The sequence below is a fragment of the Podarcis muralis genome, chromosome 5 (genome assembly GCF_964188315.1).
Source record: "Podarcis muralis chromosome 5, rPodMur119.hap1.1, whole genome shotgun sequence".
In the NCBI taxonomy this organism is placed as follows: domain Eukaryota; kingdom Metazoa; phylum Chordata; class Lepidosauria; order Squamata; family Lacertidae; genus Podarcis; species Podarcis muralis.
This window is the reverse complement of record NC_135659.1, coordinates 52,882,081-52,897,181: the sequence shown is the minus strand read 5'-3', so window position 1 is coordinate 52,897,181 and position 15,101 is coordinate 52,882,081. Positions and strand designations below refer to the sequence as shown.

The 15,101-nt window shown below is 42.9% G+C and overlaps 1 protein-coding gene across 7 annotated transcripts in view; it reads left to right on the top strand.

Moving 5' to 3' along the window:
- The window catches only part of SZT2 (SZT2 subunit of KICSTOR complex), a 76,641-nt gene that overhangs the window by 230 nt on the left and 61,310 nt on the right, over nucleotides 1-15,101 (top strand). For 6 of the 7 annotated variants that reach the window (XM_028733761.2, XM_077928813.1, XM_077928816.1 and 3 more), the window contains exons 2-6: nucleotides 4,105-4,230; nucleotides 4,758-4,931; nucleotides 6,717-6,887; nucleotides 12,431-12,562; nucleotides 14,724-14,883. In XM_028733761.2, coding sequence (XP_028589594.2) covers nucleotides 4,105-4,230; nucleotides 4,758-4,931; nucleotides 6,717-6,887; nucleotides 12,431-12,562; nucleotides 14,724-14,883 — 763 coding nt within the window. The remainder of the gene's footprint in view (nucleotides 1-4,104; nucleotides 4,231-4,757; nucleotides 4,932-6,716; nucleotides 6,888-12,430; nucleotides 12,563-14,723; nucleotides 14,884-15,101) is intronic. The other variant, XM_077928815.1, reaches the window with a different exon arrangement.

Here is a 15,101-nt window from a genome sequence, read left to right as displayed (position 1 = left end):
TGCGGGGATGCAAAGGGAAGTCTCTGCCTCGGGGCGCTGTGTATATGTGTCGGTGGAGTGAGCGCGTGGATGCAAGGGAGCGTATTGCATTGCGTACAGACACGGGGCACAGCCCTATAACGGCTCACTGCCACTCCTAGATCTTGTTTACTATGTGTTTTTTATGTATCTGTTTTGCGCTTGCAGCCCGCCCTTCACCAAACGTTCCACAGGGCAGTTTGCAAACATGCCGTGAATGAAACAAGTCGCAACTTAACGTTGCAGTCACAAAAGCAAAACCGTCAAGCAGCCTATGATTTAAAAACAAACCCAGTAACACAGGAAAAAAACACCATGGTACAGTAGTGTTGGATAAGTGTCTGGCTGTATATTGCACCTAACCTGAAAGAGATTTCATGAGAACACGTGTATTCGATCAAAAGCTCATCCCTACTTTGACCAACAGTTTTGCAGTCGAGGGTGCCACAAGTACAGAGTCCCTTTGCTACGGAGAGGTGCCTTAGAGAACAACAGAGCCAAATGCCTCTGGCAGAGGAAATGTTTAGACGTAGGGAGATGTGCTGGACTCTGCATGCCCATTGTTGTTACTGCATCACCTACCCACACGCAGCCCTGGTATTTTTTGGGTACTATTAGTGCACATGTGGTAGCATGTTCAAGTCGACTTGCTACTCCTCCACTTGTCTACACAGCAGCCTTATGGATGCTTGCTCAGAATTAAGGCCTAATAGGTAAATAGAGCATATGTCTAAGGATAGCAGCCTTGATTTGCCATTAAGGGAGAAACAGGCTTTTTGAATAAGAATAACTGGCCATTTTTGCTCTTCCTATCTCTGTGACCAGGTATTCCAAGGGAAGTTGATATTAATGTAACAAACATAAAGTAGGCAATATTATATACTCATTGTATCACCTGTTGGCTGTAAAAATATGAAACCTTTCTAGTTCCAAAAAACTCTCATGCTGTAATCCTATGTGTTTTGTCCTCTGTAGTTTATGTAGAAATGCATTACAAACTCAGTTAGTTAATGGCATAGCAAACTTATTCTTGAAGAGCCCTGAAAGCCTGCGCAGATTAGTAACAAACTTTTCCAGCCAGGCCACACCTGAGTCAGCTCTCCAGGCTCCCGGGTCATAGCTGTTTCTCTTAAAGGGCCCACATGCCAGATAGTTAGATGATAATGCATTTGCACACAAATTTAAGAGTAAACTCAACTGAAGTAGTTAGAGCTTTTTTTTAGTATTAAAGAGAAATAAATCATTTACAACATTGTACACTGAACATACCACACAGACTTCAGTACTAATTCCAGTGATTTAACATACTCTTAACCAGCTGTTGAGAAAAAGGGAAATAATAAAGCAATTGATTACAGTTACAAAATCTTGAAAATATTATCATATATGTCCATGTGGAATTCTCACATGGTACTGGAATTTTCCATAAAAGAATGTCAGGTCTTATTCTTTCTCTAATTCTGTTGAAAATGTAAGCTTTAATTTTAGCAATCTGCCAGTGGGACTACCAACTAAACCCTCCTAGGATCACATTGTAAATTGCATAGTGGCAGTTCCTGTCAAATAGTAGTGGACATTGCTCCCTGGTTGTTGTGCTACATGGTTCTGTAGGGCGCTATTTTGTCCCACTGCTAATTAACACATACATGGAGTGGCCATTAAGAGTTTTGGAGCATGGTTTCACCAATACAGTTGTACCTTGGAAGTCAGACGGAATCCGTTCCGGAAATCCGTTCGACTTCCAAATCATGGCTTCTGATTGGCTTCAGGAAGCTCCTGCCATGAAAGCCCTGTCGGACGTTCGGCTTCCAAAAGAACGTTCGAAAACTGGAACAGTCACTTCTGGGTTTCAATCATTCGGGAGCCAAACCAATTGAGAACTAGGCTGTTCAAAAACCAAGGTATGACTGTATACTTATGGCACACAGCTCTGTTTCTTCATAACATCTGAATTGGGAGTGGCTTTTCAATCCCTGAACCAGTACATGAGTGCAGTGGTGGACTGAATGAAGGCCAATAAACTGAGTTTGAATTCTGGAAATATGGAAGCTCTGTGGGTAGGTCACATTGCTAATTGCCTGTTCTGAAGGTGCAAGTATGTAGCATGTGGGTATTTCTCTATATATACGAGGTGCAAGTGACTTCTATGGTTAGGATTTCCTTTCGCTGGCTTCATTTGTATGCTAGATACAGCCGTATCTGAATCAGGTTAGCTTGGCTTTTGTAGTCCATGCATTGGCAACCTCAGCACTGCAATGCACTTTGTGTGGGACTGACTTTCTGCTTGGTCCAGAAGTTTCAGCTAATGCAGAATGCAGCTACTAGATGGCAGACTCCATGTGACACCTCTGCTGAAACATCTGCAATGGCTGCCCATGTGCTAAATGGGCCAGTGTCAATATTATTTTGATAAAATACAAAGCCCATGACAACTTAAGGACCACCTGGGCCCTTATATTCCAGCCTGATCACTGAGATCATTCAGAGAACAGCTGTTTGTTGTCCCCTGTGTCTCAGGAGCCAGGCATCAGAGTCATGAGTCTCATTCTATGGATAGTGGGTGGGCCTTTTGGGATGTTATGTCTCTTGGGAACTGGACAGTTCTGGGTGGGGGCTCCGGTAGCCTCCTTGCCAAGCAGCAAAATAGACCCTAGGCTGCTCCTGCTCCTCTCCTCACAATCTGGTGTGATTCCCACCTGTCATGAGGAGGTCTCATAAAGTGTCCCTTGTCTGGTTGCAGAACAGCCACTGCCTCTTAAAGTTGTGCATGTGAGTGTCCCAATAATTTAGGGCAGGGCTGAAGAACCTCTCCCTTCCTTAATTTACTAGGAACCTTATTTCCCTCTTTCCTTCCTGCCCCTTTTCCCTAGTGTGTTGTGGTTTTTCCAGTTAGTAAGCCTGCAAGTAGGGACAGTCTTGTTTTAATGGATTGTATGTAAGTCACTCTGGGAGCCTTTTGGCGGAAGATCAGGAGTACAAATGCTCTTAATAATAATAGTAATAATGCTCTTCTGCAGAGATTTGGCAGGAATCTTTACTGGTAACTTTGGAACATCTCTTGAACACCTTTTTGTGCTGACAGGCCCATTCAGCTGTTTAATATCCACTACCCCCAAGCATAGGGACGCGGGTGGCGCTGTGGGTAAAACCTCAGTGCCTAGGACTTGCCGATCGCATGGTTGGCGGTTTGAATCCCCGCGGCGGGGTGCACTCCCGTCGTTCGGTCCCAGCGCCTGCCAACCTAGCAGTTCGAAAGCACCTCCGGGTGCAAGTAGATAAATAGGGACCGCTTACCAGCGGGAAGGTAAACTGCGTTCCTTGTGCTGCGCTGGCTCGCCTGAGCAGCAATGTCACGCTGGCCACATGACCTGGAAGTGTCTGCGGACAGCGCTGGCTCCCGGCCTATAGAGTGAGATGAGCGTACATCCCTAGAGTCTGGCAAGTCTGGCCCGTACGGGCAGGGGTACCTTTACCTTTACCCCCAAGCATAGCGTGGATTGCCAGTGCCCAGGGTCACATGGAGGGGTAGGGTGGGTGTCTGCATCACCCAGGAGATGACAGCCACATAGATAAGAAAATGAGAGATCAATTCCTGGTTCGCATGGAGAAGCCGTTTTCAACAGAGCCCAGTGATGGAAGCACGTAGCTGTATTGAGGCAGCACCAGGTGTTGAATTTTTGTGCCCCTAACAGTTTTACACCCGGAGCAACTGCCCCTGTGGCTGCCCACGCTATGCCACTGCCTCCAAGATTTGCCAGTCATTATGATTTTGTATTGCTTTATGCTATTTTATGTTTAATTGTATTTGTATGTACTGTTGTACACTGCCTTGATATTTTATGAGTGGGTGATGTATGTTTCTGTAGATAAAATAGAAAATAATAATTAATAAATAAATATACCATTTTATTTTATTTTTTGTACATCTTAATCTTTGGGCTCATGCAGCATCTTACGGCAATTGTTGAGTGATATAATCTTTGCCTGTTCTGGCGGTATAATGACAAAGAACAATTGGAGACAACATGTGAGTTTCTTACGAAATAATCAAGATGTGAGATTACAGTTCTTTTTTGTTGCTTGCAGGTAGAGGAGGCCGGGCAGGTCTTTCTCTTGATGAAAAAGGATTATCGAATTTCACGCAACGTGCGCCTGGCTTGGTTTCTCAGTCGTTTGCATCAGGTGATCTGGGCAGTGCCTGAATCTGAACTGGTAAGCAAGCTACACGTAAAGTTTACTTCTGTATGATGATCTCTTAGGCCAGTCAAAGTAGGAAAGCTTTGGACTGATGAACAACATTTAAATTTCTGTGATGTAGGTATGATGTATCTGAGGGGTGGTCTTAGGTTACACCCCTTCTGTGATGTATGTATGATGTTTCTGGGGGTGGTCTTGATCTACAGGATGGGAATTTCAAAAGTCTTTATAAGCCTTTGCACACCATTTTTCTGGGTCCTCCTACTTTCCTGCGTGTGAGGGGAGTACCCTGTGGCAACAGATCAATAAAGATCAAGCTTACTAGCTGCTTTGCTTCTCAATAGTCTCTGGTTGGCCTCTGTTATTTTCTCCTACCAATAGGGAACCTATGTAAGGACTCTATATGGGCTCTTGGATACCCCATAAGGGAAAAGGGCAATTTTTGTTTACAACAGCATCTAGGAAGGAAGATACATCTATAACCGAGCTTTACCCTTTCGTTGTGTCCTGCCTCCATTCCCCCCCCCCATTTTTTTTTTAAGGTACATTCAGATAATGAGTTGGATATTCTCAGCATCCTTCCAAATAGCTGGCAACCTGACGAGCCTGTTCAGCCCAGGCCATATCTCCTAGTGCCTTCTACACAAGTCACTTTCCTTGCGCGCCAGTACCGTTTTGTGATTGAATTGGATTTGAGCCCTTCTACGGGGATTGTGGTAAGTGTACTAGTTCCTCATCCTGTGTTCCCTGAGCATTTCTGTCATCCTTTTTCCTCATCCTTGCCCTAGAAGTGCTTCTTCATTAAAGCTTGTCTTGTCAGCGATAGCATATCTTTGTCTTGGAGAAGAGTCTCCCAGGCTCTATTTTCCTAGGAGTTTTGTCTGCTGGGTATCCTGACTTATTCCTAGTAGAGAGAGCACTTCATACATGTCTCCAGAATATTACATATGGAATGCTCCTATTATTTATTGAATTTATATACTGCCCTATACCCAGGGGTCTCAGGGCGATTCACAGAATAAAATCAAGATACAAAACCACAAAATACATAATAAAAATAAAAACAACAACCCAATAGCACCCCCCAAAAACACACACACATTTTAAAAGGGCATAGGATGTAAATCAGATCAACCAAAGGCCTGGCTAAAAAGGAACATTTTTGCCTGGCACCTAAAGATGTATAACGAAGGCACTAGGTGAACTTCCCTGGGGAGAGCATTCCACAGATGGGGAGCCACTGTAGAGAAGGCCCGTTCTTGTGTTGCCACCCTCTCAAGGAGAAGGCACACAAAGGAAAGTCTCAGATGATCTCAGGGTCCTGGTAAATTCATATGGAAAGAGGTGGTCCTTGAGGTATTGCGGTCCAGAGCTGTTAAAGGCTATATGGGTCAGAACCAGCACTTTGAATTGGGCCCAGAAACTAATTGGTAGCCAGTGCATTCAGACCAGGATCAGTGTGATATGCTCAAACCATCTTGCTCCGGTGAGCAACCTGGCCGCTGAATTCTGCACTAGCTGAAGTTTCTGAACCGTCTTCAGAGGCAGCCCTACGTATAATGCATTGCAGTAATCTAACCTTGAGGTTACCAGAGCATAGACAACAGTAGTTAGGCTATCCCTGTCCAGATAGGGGCGTAGCTGAGCCACCATCCAAAGCCAATGGAAGGCACTCCGGGCTACTGAGGCCACCTGAGGCTCCAGTGACAGCAAAGGATCCAGGAGTACCCCAAGCTACGAACCTGCTCCTTCAGAGCAAGTGTAACCACATCAAGAGCAGGTGACCTCCCAGCCATCTGGTCTAGGGAACCACCCACTAACAGTGCCCTCAGTCTTATCTGGATAGAGCTTCAGTTTGTTGTCTCTCATCCAGTCCATTACCAGTCCAAGACAAGACACTGGTTCAGCACTTCCACTGCCTCACCTGCAGGTGTAAAGGAGAAATATAGCTGAGTGTCATCAGCATACTACTGACAACATACTCGGAACCTCCAGATAAGCCCACCTAGCAGTTTCATGGAGATGTTAAACAACATAGGGGATAGGATTGAACCCTGCGGAACCCCACGTTGAAGGTTCCATGGAGATGAAAAGCATTCCCCAAGTAATACCCTCTGGGAACGACTATCCAAGTAGGACTGGAACCACTGCAAAGCGGTGCCACCCACCCCTAGTTCAGAGAGTCGCTCCAGAAGGATACCATGGTTGATGGTATCAAAAGCCGCTGAGAGGTCGAGAACAATTAACAGGGACATGTTTCCCTTGTCTCTCTCTTGAAAGAGGTCAGTGTTTGTGCCAAAACCAAGCCTAAACCCCAATTGAAATGGATCCAGAAAATCAGTTTCTTCCAAAAGTGCCTGGATCTGGTCTGTGACCACTCACTCCAGAACCTTGCCCAGGAAAGGGAAATTAGCAACTGGCCGGTAGTTAGCTAGCTGGAAACTCCTGTCTCTGGCACAACTTCAGTAGAAGCTTGATACTATGTCATTTTTCTTCTTCAGGATGACTCTACAGGGGAGATAATTTTTGATGAAGTGTTCTATGCCCTGTCCCGGTGTTTAGTGGGGTTGTTAAAGCCTTTTCGGATCCCAGGCTCGGACATTATCTACCAACCTGAGATCTTCATCACCATCCAAGTATATTCTTCCATCATTGGACTGCAGACACACCAGGTAGTTATTATGTCTTGTGTTTCACAAGGCTGTTAACATGAGAGACTGCTGATAATGAGAGGTTTCATTACATGTCTAAACAATTGAACATTTGAGCCAGACTCTCCTGTGACATAAATTAACACACTAGGGTGGAAGAATATCAGGAGCTCTAAGCAAGTGTCCTCCTGTTGGCAAACCTTTTTTAATTAAGTCATCATGTTCTGTAAATGAGATTGGTTTGCTAAGGATTAGATTAGTTCTGTGTCTTCTCATTTAATCCCACACCCATTCCACTGCAAAATCTGTTTCCAATGTCACATTATGTCCTACGGCATGGGTAAGGCTGCTCTTTCTACAAAGGTGCATTTCTGCAGCAAACAGGCAAAAATCCCATTGTTGATAAACTTTACCTGTGTTGAGTAGTGCATTCATATTGAATTACAGTGGTACTGGAGTTACAGATTGGTTAACTCTTTATTTTATACCGTGCACATCTTTTTTTAAAAAATGTCAAAATTGGCAATGCTTTTATGAACCCTGTATATACTATGCAAATTGAACAGGATCGCATGTTTTGTCATATTTTGCATAGCCTTTTAAATTTATTTCTTATTCATTTCCTATCCCACCTTTCCTCAAAGGTGGTGGCACACATGGTTTCCCCCTTCCCCATTTTATTCTCACAACAGCCCAATGAAGTAGGTTCGGCTAAGAGACAGTGACTGGACCATGGTCACTCAGTGAGCTTCCTGACTGAGAGGGGATTTGAACCCTGGTCTCCCAGGTCCTAGTCCAACACTCTAACCACTACAACCTGTTCTGCTTCTGCCAGTCATAAGGGGCATAAGGAGTTACTCAGGAGTGTAGAAATCCTTTAGAAATCCTTTGTAGCCTCTCCTTTACATACTGAGATCTCCCAGAATGGCCCACACATTTTCAAGCTTATTTTTCACAGCTATAAGGTTGGGGGGGAACCTGCCTTTTAAAACGAATATGGAGATTTTCAAGTTGATGAATTCTGTGCACACGATTGATTTGTGAATTTCTGTGTGCACAATCACAAAGCTTGAATATGCTTAACTCTGATTATTGTGAGGTGCTGAGTGTAGTTGGGCTTTGCCTCTCCTACTCCTGGCTGCTCTTATTAGAGCTGGGTGGCAATTGTAAGTGGTTCAGTTATTATGAACAGCATTTTTGTCCACATCCACAGCATTTAGTAAATGGTTAGTATTCATACATTCATTACTTGGAAATTATTATCAACAGTTTCTTACTCGTATATTCATGATTAATGGTGTTTGTGTGTTTGGTCTTCCTGCTTCGCCCTCTAGCTACCAGGATAGCTGTGTATGATTTAGAATATATATTTACTTTCACTTGTTTCCTTGATTTGTTTGATTTATGTATCAGGTTGTATGTATACTTGTTGCTAATTTTAGGAGCCTAAGGCAGACAGTGAAACCAAATAAAATGTGGGGGTGCTGCAAGTTTTTTGGTGCGTAGGTGTCAAAAGCTATTCTGTGAGTATATGCATAGTCCTGTGTATGCAGAATGCCAGAATAGCCAGCCAATATTAATGACTTTTCTTTTTAGTAATAGAGCTACTTCTTCATCCCGTTCAGTGATCTTTCTTTTGCATGGTGCCTGATATTTGTTTGGCTTCCTCATTTATTTACATACAAAATGCATGTGCCAGTTTTTCCACTGCGGTGTCCAAAGTAGTTCACAGTATAAAATTTATATTCCACAATAGTAACCAAAAGATAAGACCAATAAACATTTAACTCCTTTCCCCCCTTCCCTTCCTGACTGCCATTAGATTGGAGGATTTCCCCCCAGTGTTTTCCTTCTGTGCCAGGAAAGAGTGAACAAGAACCGCACACATTACAGACTTAGTGCTCCACTGTTCTTTCGACAACCCCATGAATCCATGGGAGCACCAATTATGCAACAAACCAGCATTCTCTGTCAGAAAACAAATGGGAAAATAGCTACAACAGGTCAGCCATCCATGTGTAGGCCCTGTTCACCTATGAAACAGAATGGGAGGAGGTTGCTATTTAAATGAAAAAGAGCATGGAGTGAACCCCTCCCTCTGCTTTACCACACCACCACTTTGTGTCATTTTTTCCTAGACCAATTCTAGTTCCAGAAGTACACTAGGTTGGGAGCAGGGTGGAAAGAAAATCAATGATTTTATATATCTATCTATCTCAGATTTTTTAAAATTTTAATCGGATTTATTTATTTTTTAAATCGTGTTTTTAAAATAAAATGCTTTTGGAGGAAAAATCTTTCATTAAGTTACATTATAGTCCAAATGCTATTCATCAGGAACTAAGGATTTGTTTTAAGTTTTTCATGTGTGCTAAAACTCAGTCTAAGTCTTTTTATTATTATTATTGTTTAACCCCATCAGTTAACAAACACGGATACATATGCTATAATGTTATTTTTTAGTTAAATAAATTGTTATTAAGGAAAGGATTATTTTTCTCTTTCCAGTAAAGTACAGCAGAAAAGTTGTCCAAATATAAACAGTTAACTTATGAAACCTTGCAGTAATTTCATAATTTTCTGTCTATGTATTTCTAATAGTATAACCAAATCAGTAATTTTTGATATAACTGTAAAAGCTCTGAAAATTTATTATTCCAAAAATGAAATCTTCATCTGGTTTTAAATATTAAGATTATACCAGCAAGAATGTCTTACTGTAAAAAAAATCAAGTCTTTAAATCAAGTCTTACTGACTAGTGATTTAAATCGTGATTTAAATCAAATCCACCTTGGTTGGGAGAAAGTTGCATATAGCAGCAGAACACAGCACACTTGCTTTCATCTAAGGAATAGTTCCCACATTTTATAGGCAAATGAGACAGTTGCATGAATGAAGCTTACATTATCAGTCCTGCAACACATTATATGTGGCTGCCCTTCCTTGTCTAGTTAGGTTCAGAGAGACTGGAGAGACAACCCTAATTTGTTGACTGCGCACAGTCCTAAGAATGCGTCTTAAGGTTCTTGAAATCCAAAGATTCTCACCCACAACAAGGAATCAGGTTGAAACAGTGGCGTAGCGTGGGGGGTGCAGGGGGGGCCGGCCGCACCGGGCGCAATACCTGGGGGTTAGGGTTAGGGGGCGCAAATCCACGGGTTAGGGGGCGCAAGTCCACGGGTTAGGAGGCGCAAATTACTTGCCTTGCCCCGGGTGCTGACAACCCACGCTACGCCACTGGGTTGAAATAGCAAAGCTTTTGTTAATTATGGGGGGGAGGGGTAGAAAAGATACTTAATTTTGAATTTATTCATGCAGTGCAGCTTATAAAGATTAAATCTCGGGTGTATTTGATCTAATACCCCATATGCATTTGTAACCTTAAAGACAAAAAATAAGTTCTTTCAAAGGAAAAGTTAATATTATATTAACAAAATATTTTTAAAAAGGATGGGGTGAAAGCACACCCATTTGATATGGAAATCCAGAAGACAGAACAGAGATTCAGTTATACATCCAGTGCTCAGATGATAATTCCTGCAGCTCTGTACGTGTGTTTGTAAGCCTGGACCAGAAGCTCGGTTCCAGAATCTATGCCTTTTAGGATGATACTCAGCTGTTTTGGTGGGATCGCAAGCCCTGCTCCTAGAAACACAAGAAGACAACAGAATCCTTTACCTAAGCTGTTTCATCAAGTGCTGCAATGAGATGCAGAGCATCCCGTAGTTAGGAGAAACGGGTATTACTGTAAGAGGCCAACATTTGCCCTTGCTCTAGGATTTTGGGTCTTATAGGTTTGTATAGAAGAGGGGGAGGGGTTTTGTGATGTTGGGGAATCAAGAAGAGCAAGGAGGGGTTTCTCTCAACCTTCTAAAAAAAGGGCAAGGTTCAAGAAGTTAAAAGGTAAAAACATCCCAGAATGCCCATGTGATATATTTGATGTTGATGCCTGGTTTATCAAGAAACTTGAAGTAACCTCTGTATGTATAGCCAGTTCTTACCAGTTCCTGCCTTGTTGCAACCCAAAGTCAGGCAGTTTGATTTTTAAACTTGTGTCACGTAACAAGAGTAAGGGTCAAAGAGGGAGTGATCCTAGCATGCTGCACTGGTCTTGCCAACTTCTCAGACTGTCTGTGAATCAAAGAGTAGGCTACCCAGACTACTGTGATAGTTCTCTGCCCATGATTCTCCACTTCTCTTGTCTATAGAATAGAATGTGGCGGCAGGCGATAGTGGAGGTGAGAATCTGATAGCTGGCTTGGATTCCTGGGTTATATTATTTCTGGCACATCTTCTAACTTAGTCATGCAGTGCTTTAGGGGTAGAATAATAGTGTTCTTTTAAAAGATTCCTTGAGGTTGTTAACATACCTAGTGCTTAATTCAGCTGGCACAGAATGTTGGTTCCTGGCATGGTGCAAAGTAGCCAAAGTGAGAAACTGCAAAAATGTGGAAGTCTTCGACGAGCAAAGGAAAGTCTTCAGCTTCATTTCCCATATCTGTCACCTGGTAACTCTGCTGAATGTTGAAACACCAAAATGAACCTTGGGAAAATTAGGTTGTAAAATGTACATGCTATTCTGAAACACGATGAACCCAATTTCTAAGGCAGCCAGCCAGCCAGAGGAGAGAAGTTGCAACACAATGGCTTGTTTGAAGACGGGGATATTTGAATGAAAATTGGCATTCATTTTCAGGACATAGCCATGCATTTCAAGTTCAGACATCAGGTTGACTCCCATGGCTATTTTAAGGAGAGGGAAGAGAGGCGCAAAATATAACATCGTCATCGTTCCGCCTTTCTCCTGTGTTCAGGCATGAGTGCCCTTGCTTGTGCATCTAAAGCAGCAGCAGCAGCATCCACACACAAGCAAATTTGAGGAAAACTCAATACTTGCAGGAGTACCCCCCCAAAAAAAATCTTTCAGAAAACCCCCAGCAAGGCAGACCTCTCAAGCAGCCTGAGGACTCAACATGCTTAGTTGCCAGGGAATGTGGATTGACTGGGTTGGGGATGTGGAAGAAGGAAAATAGGTAGCAGGGGGAATTAAAAAGAGTATCCTGGAATACAGCGTGACTGGCTTGCTGGAACACTGAACAAGAACATTCCACTCTGCAACGTTTTATGGCAGGTCCCACCTGCAGTGTTATATTTAAAGGAACAATTCTTGAAAACTGATTTGCTAGCATAATATACAATGTTGTAGATAGTTTATCTCGATGCTTTTTGAGCTGGAAATTATTTCCAGGAGATATAATTTACTGATTTGTCTTGGGAAACCTAGTTGAAATTTGCCTATATGCCATAGCAGCTTTTGTAGGAAGCTTTTATCTCCCTAAAATTTTGTGCATTTCTGGCTCAAAACATCATTTGAAATATTTGTAGAATTTGTAGAATTTCACCTTTTTAAAAAAGCAACAACAAAACCAACAACTGCTTGCTGGTGAATTGTTGCAGTCCACTGTTCAGATTTTCTGAGGTTTTGATGGTGTACCACTTGCCTCACTATGCAGCAGAGTACTTTAATTGGAACAAATAAGGATTTCCATTGTCTCTGGCCCAGGTACTGTTCCAGGGTTGTCTGTTGGATGAGACCAAAACAGAGACCTTCCTGCAACAGGTTTATACACGGCTGTGCACCTTTGAAAACAAAGTGGCTGAGATGCTCCAGCAGCAGTATGAGCCCAAAACTCAGGTGAGAAGACTACTTTCTGCTGCTTTGAACGAGTGGGAGTTTTTGTATTATTTGCTCATCCAGTCTATGAAGCCACCCATCCCAAGAGTAGCCAGCATGGTACACTCTGGATGTATGCCATTGGCTGTGCTGGCTGGGACTTGCATAAATGATGAAAGACCTGAACCAGTTATTTCCATAGAGAGAGTGGGTTGTTTCTTCTTCTATTCTTTTTTAAGGAAAATGCCCTTTGTGTAGGGTTCTTGTGCAGCCCTGCAGATAGGTATTACCATATTTTTCCATGTATAAGACGCCCCCTATTTTGGGGGCTGCAACCAATCACCCGGCCCCACAATGCACTGCCCATGTATAAGACGAGCCCCATTTTTAAACATTATCTTTGAGTAAAAAAACCCCTAGACTTATACACGGAAAAGTACAGTACTTATTTGTTTATTGTATTTACTAGCAGCTTTTCTGAGAATGATAAATGCATATAAATGACAAATACACATAAATGACTTAATTGAGTAGCTGAAAAAGAAGGGTTACGAACTAACTTGCTTGCTAGTATACATGATGCAAATCTCACCCTAGCCATGAACTAACTAGGTGCCTTTTATACAGGCTGCCATCTTTCAGCCTATGTTATTGCAATAATAGAAGCCTACCTTACAGGATGGTACTAAGGAAACTGAAGATGGCATTGTAAACTGCCCTGTAATCTTCAGAGGAAGGCCTGTAGAGAAATTTAATAAGCAGCAACCACAACCACAACAACAACCACAACCACAACATGTGGAAAAGGGTTTAAACACATTTAAAAGTACTTTGTAAATGCTATGTAACAGTAACTCTCTTCCAGTTTACAACTGTTTCCCTGCTTGGTCACCTGTAGGTGATTATTGCATCCCCATAACCAACCAAATAACTGCCCTGCCCTGTATAAGCATAAAGTTTGGAGATGCCTGGGCAAGTGCTGGTGTCGCCCTCACTTTCCCTTGCAGCTTAGGCATTAAATTTTACATAATTGAATGTCATTGCAGCAAAAATTGCTTCCTGTTAGGAGCAAGACACATGCTCATCAGAGATGCTCCATAGAAATGCTGACTAGATTACTGTGAAATCAAATTGTTGGCTGGAGAATAGGAAAGTTCTTCAAGCTCCTGTTGAGAATTAGAATGAGCTTGTTCGGAGAAGAGTTTTGTTTGGGAGGCACAGCACTGCACCTGAAACAAATGATTTAGCTGCATGTGTGTGAAGAGGAATTAAAAAGCAAGAAGGGATTTTTGATAAGATCCTGAGAGCAACCGCAAAGGTTTTTTTTTTTATTAAAGGTACCTTGAATCCTCTACACGAGCACATGACTTAACTGTCCTTTCATTTTTCTGTGCTGCAGACAGATGCAACACCTCTATCCACTCTCATTTTTGGAGCTGGCTTACAAGTTGTTGTATGGAGAGGTAGCTTCCCCTGTGGCTTCTGGGGCAATTGCTTTGAAAGCAGAGTCTTCCTAAGCACAGGATCAACATAACTGAAACTTAGTAGGATGGGATGTGGAGTTGTTGGCCTCAGGCAGAGGCTGTGCCTGAAACTGTTGAAGCATGTGCTGACACCAGCAACCGGCAAAAGTAGATGACTCTATTATTTCCCAAATGAAAAAGCTTGTGTGTCTGTCTGAGGGCTGTCATGTGTGCTGGGGTGGGTTTTCAGGTTTTTGCTGATGCTATTGTTTCCCTGCAGAAATCTTGCAATAAAAAACCTGAAGGTAACTGTGGATACTAACAATACAGGTTGGGGCTGTCAGAAGTTGCTCAGAACAATCCCGCTGTGAACAATCCCACTTGATTGATTTGATTAAAAACTTGCTTCTCCCTACAACTACCCTTGGGTACACTTTGGTATAGACCCAACTCCCCTCTGTTTTGGGGACTGTGGATTAGAACACCAGGGAATGTCACTTCATACGGTTCTAAGCAAAGGTGGTCCTGAAAATTCTTTCCCATTCACTTTATAAACCTGACTTTGGAGTCTACCAGATGTGCAAGAGGCACTTGTTGAGCCTGGGTGTGTGGAGAGCAGGGGGAAATGGGCTTTACTTGGAGGAGAGGCCTTTGGGCACTTGCAGGTGAGCGAAGGGAAGGCTCACAGTTTTAGCTCATAAGAACGTGTCTTGTTGCAGGTGGACCTGTCCTCCCTTAACCAGGAACGTCTTTGTGACCCCCAGGAGCCCTCCGGGAGGAAACTGGGCGTCTCTATGGTCACTGCTGACATCGGACTTGTCACTATGATTCGGCAGGGGATTCTGGCACTTCAGCTCCTGCCATCCAACTCCAGTGCAGGTTAGTTTAAAGGTCTTCCTGAAGGTGGGATTGCTAGGGAAAGCAGGGGGGGGAGTTGCAGAAGTTTCAAAGCCATCCGTTACATGTGAATGACCCAAGGGAGCTGAGAGGAGCCTTAGCCTGGCTCTGCCCAAGAGTATACAAGACTGAAAAGGTGATCCACTTTTCGAGGGTTAACAAATCATGAGGTTTTGAGTCTTGGCCTTTCTCTGAAAGTC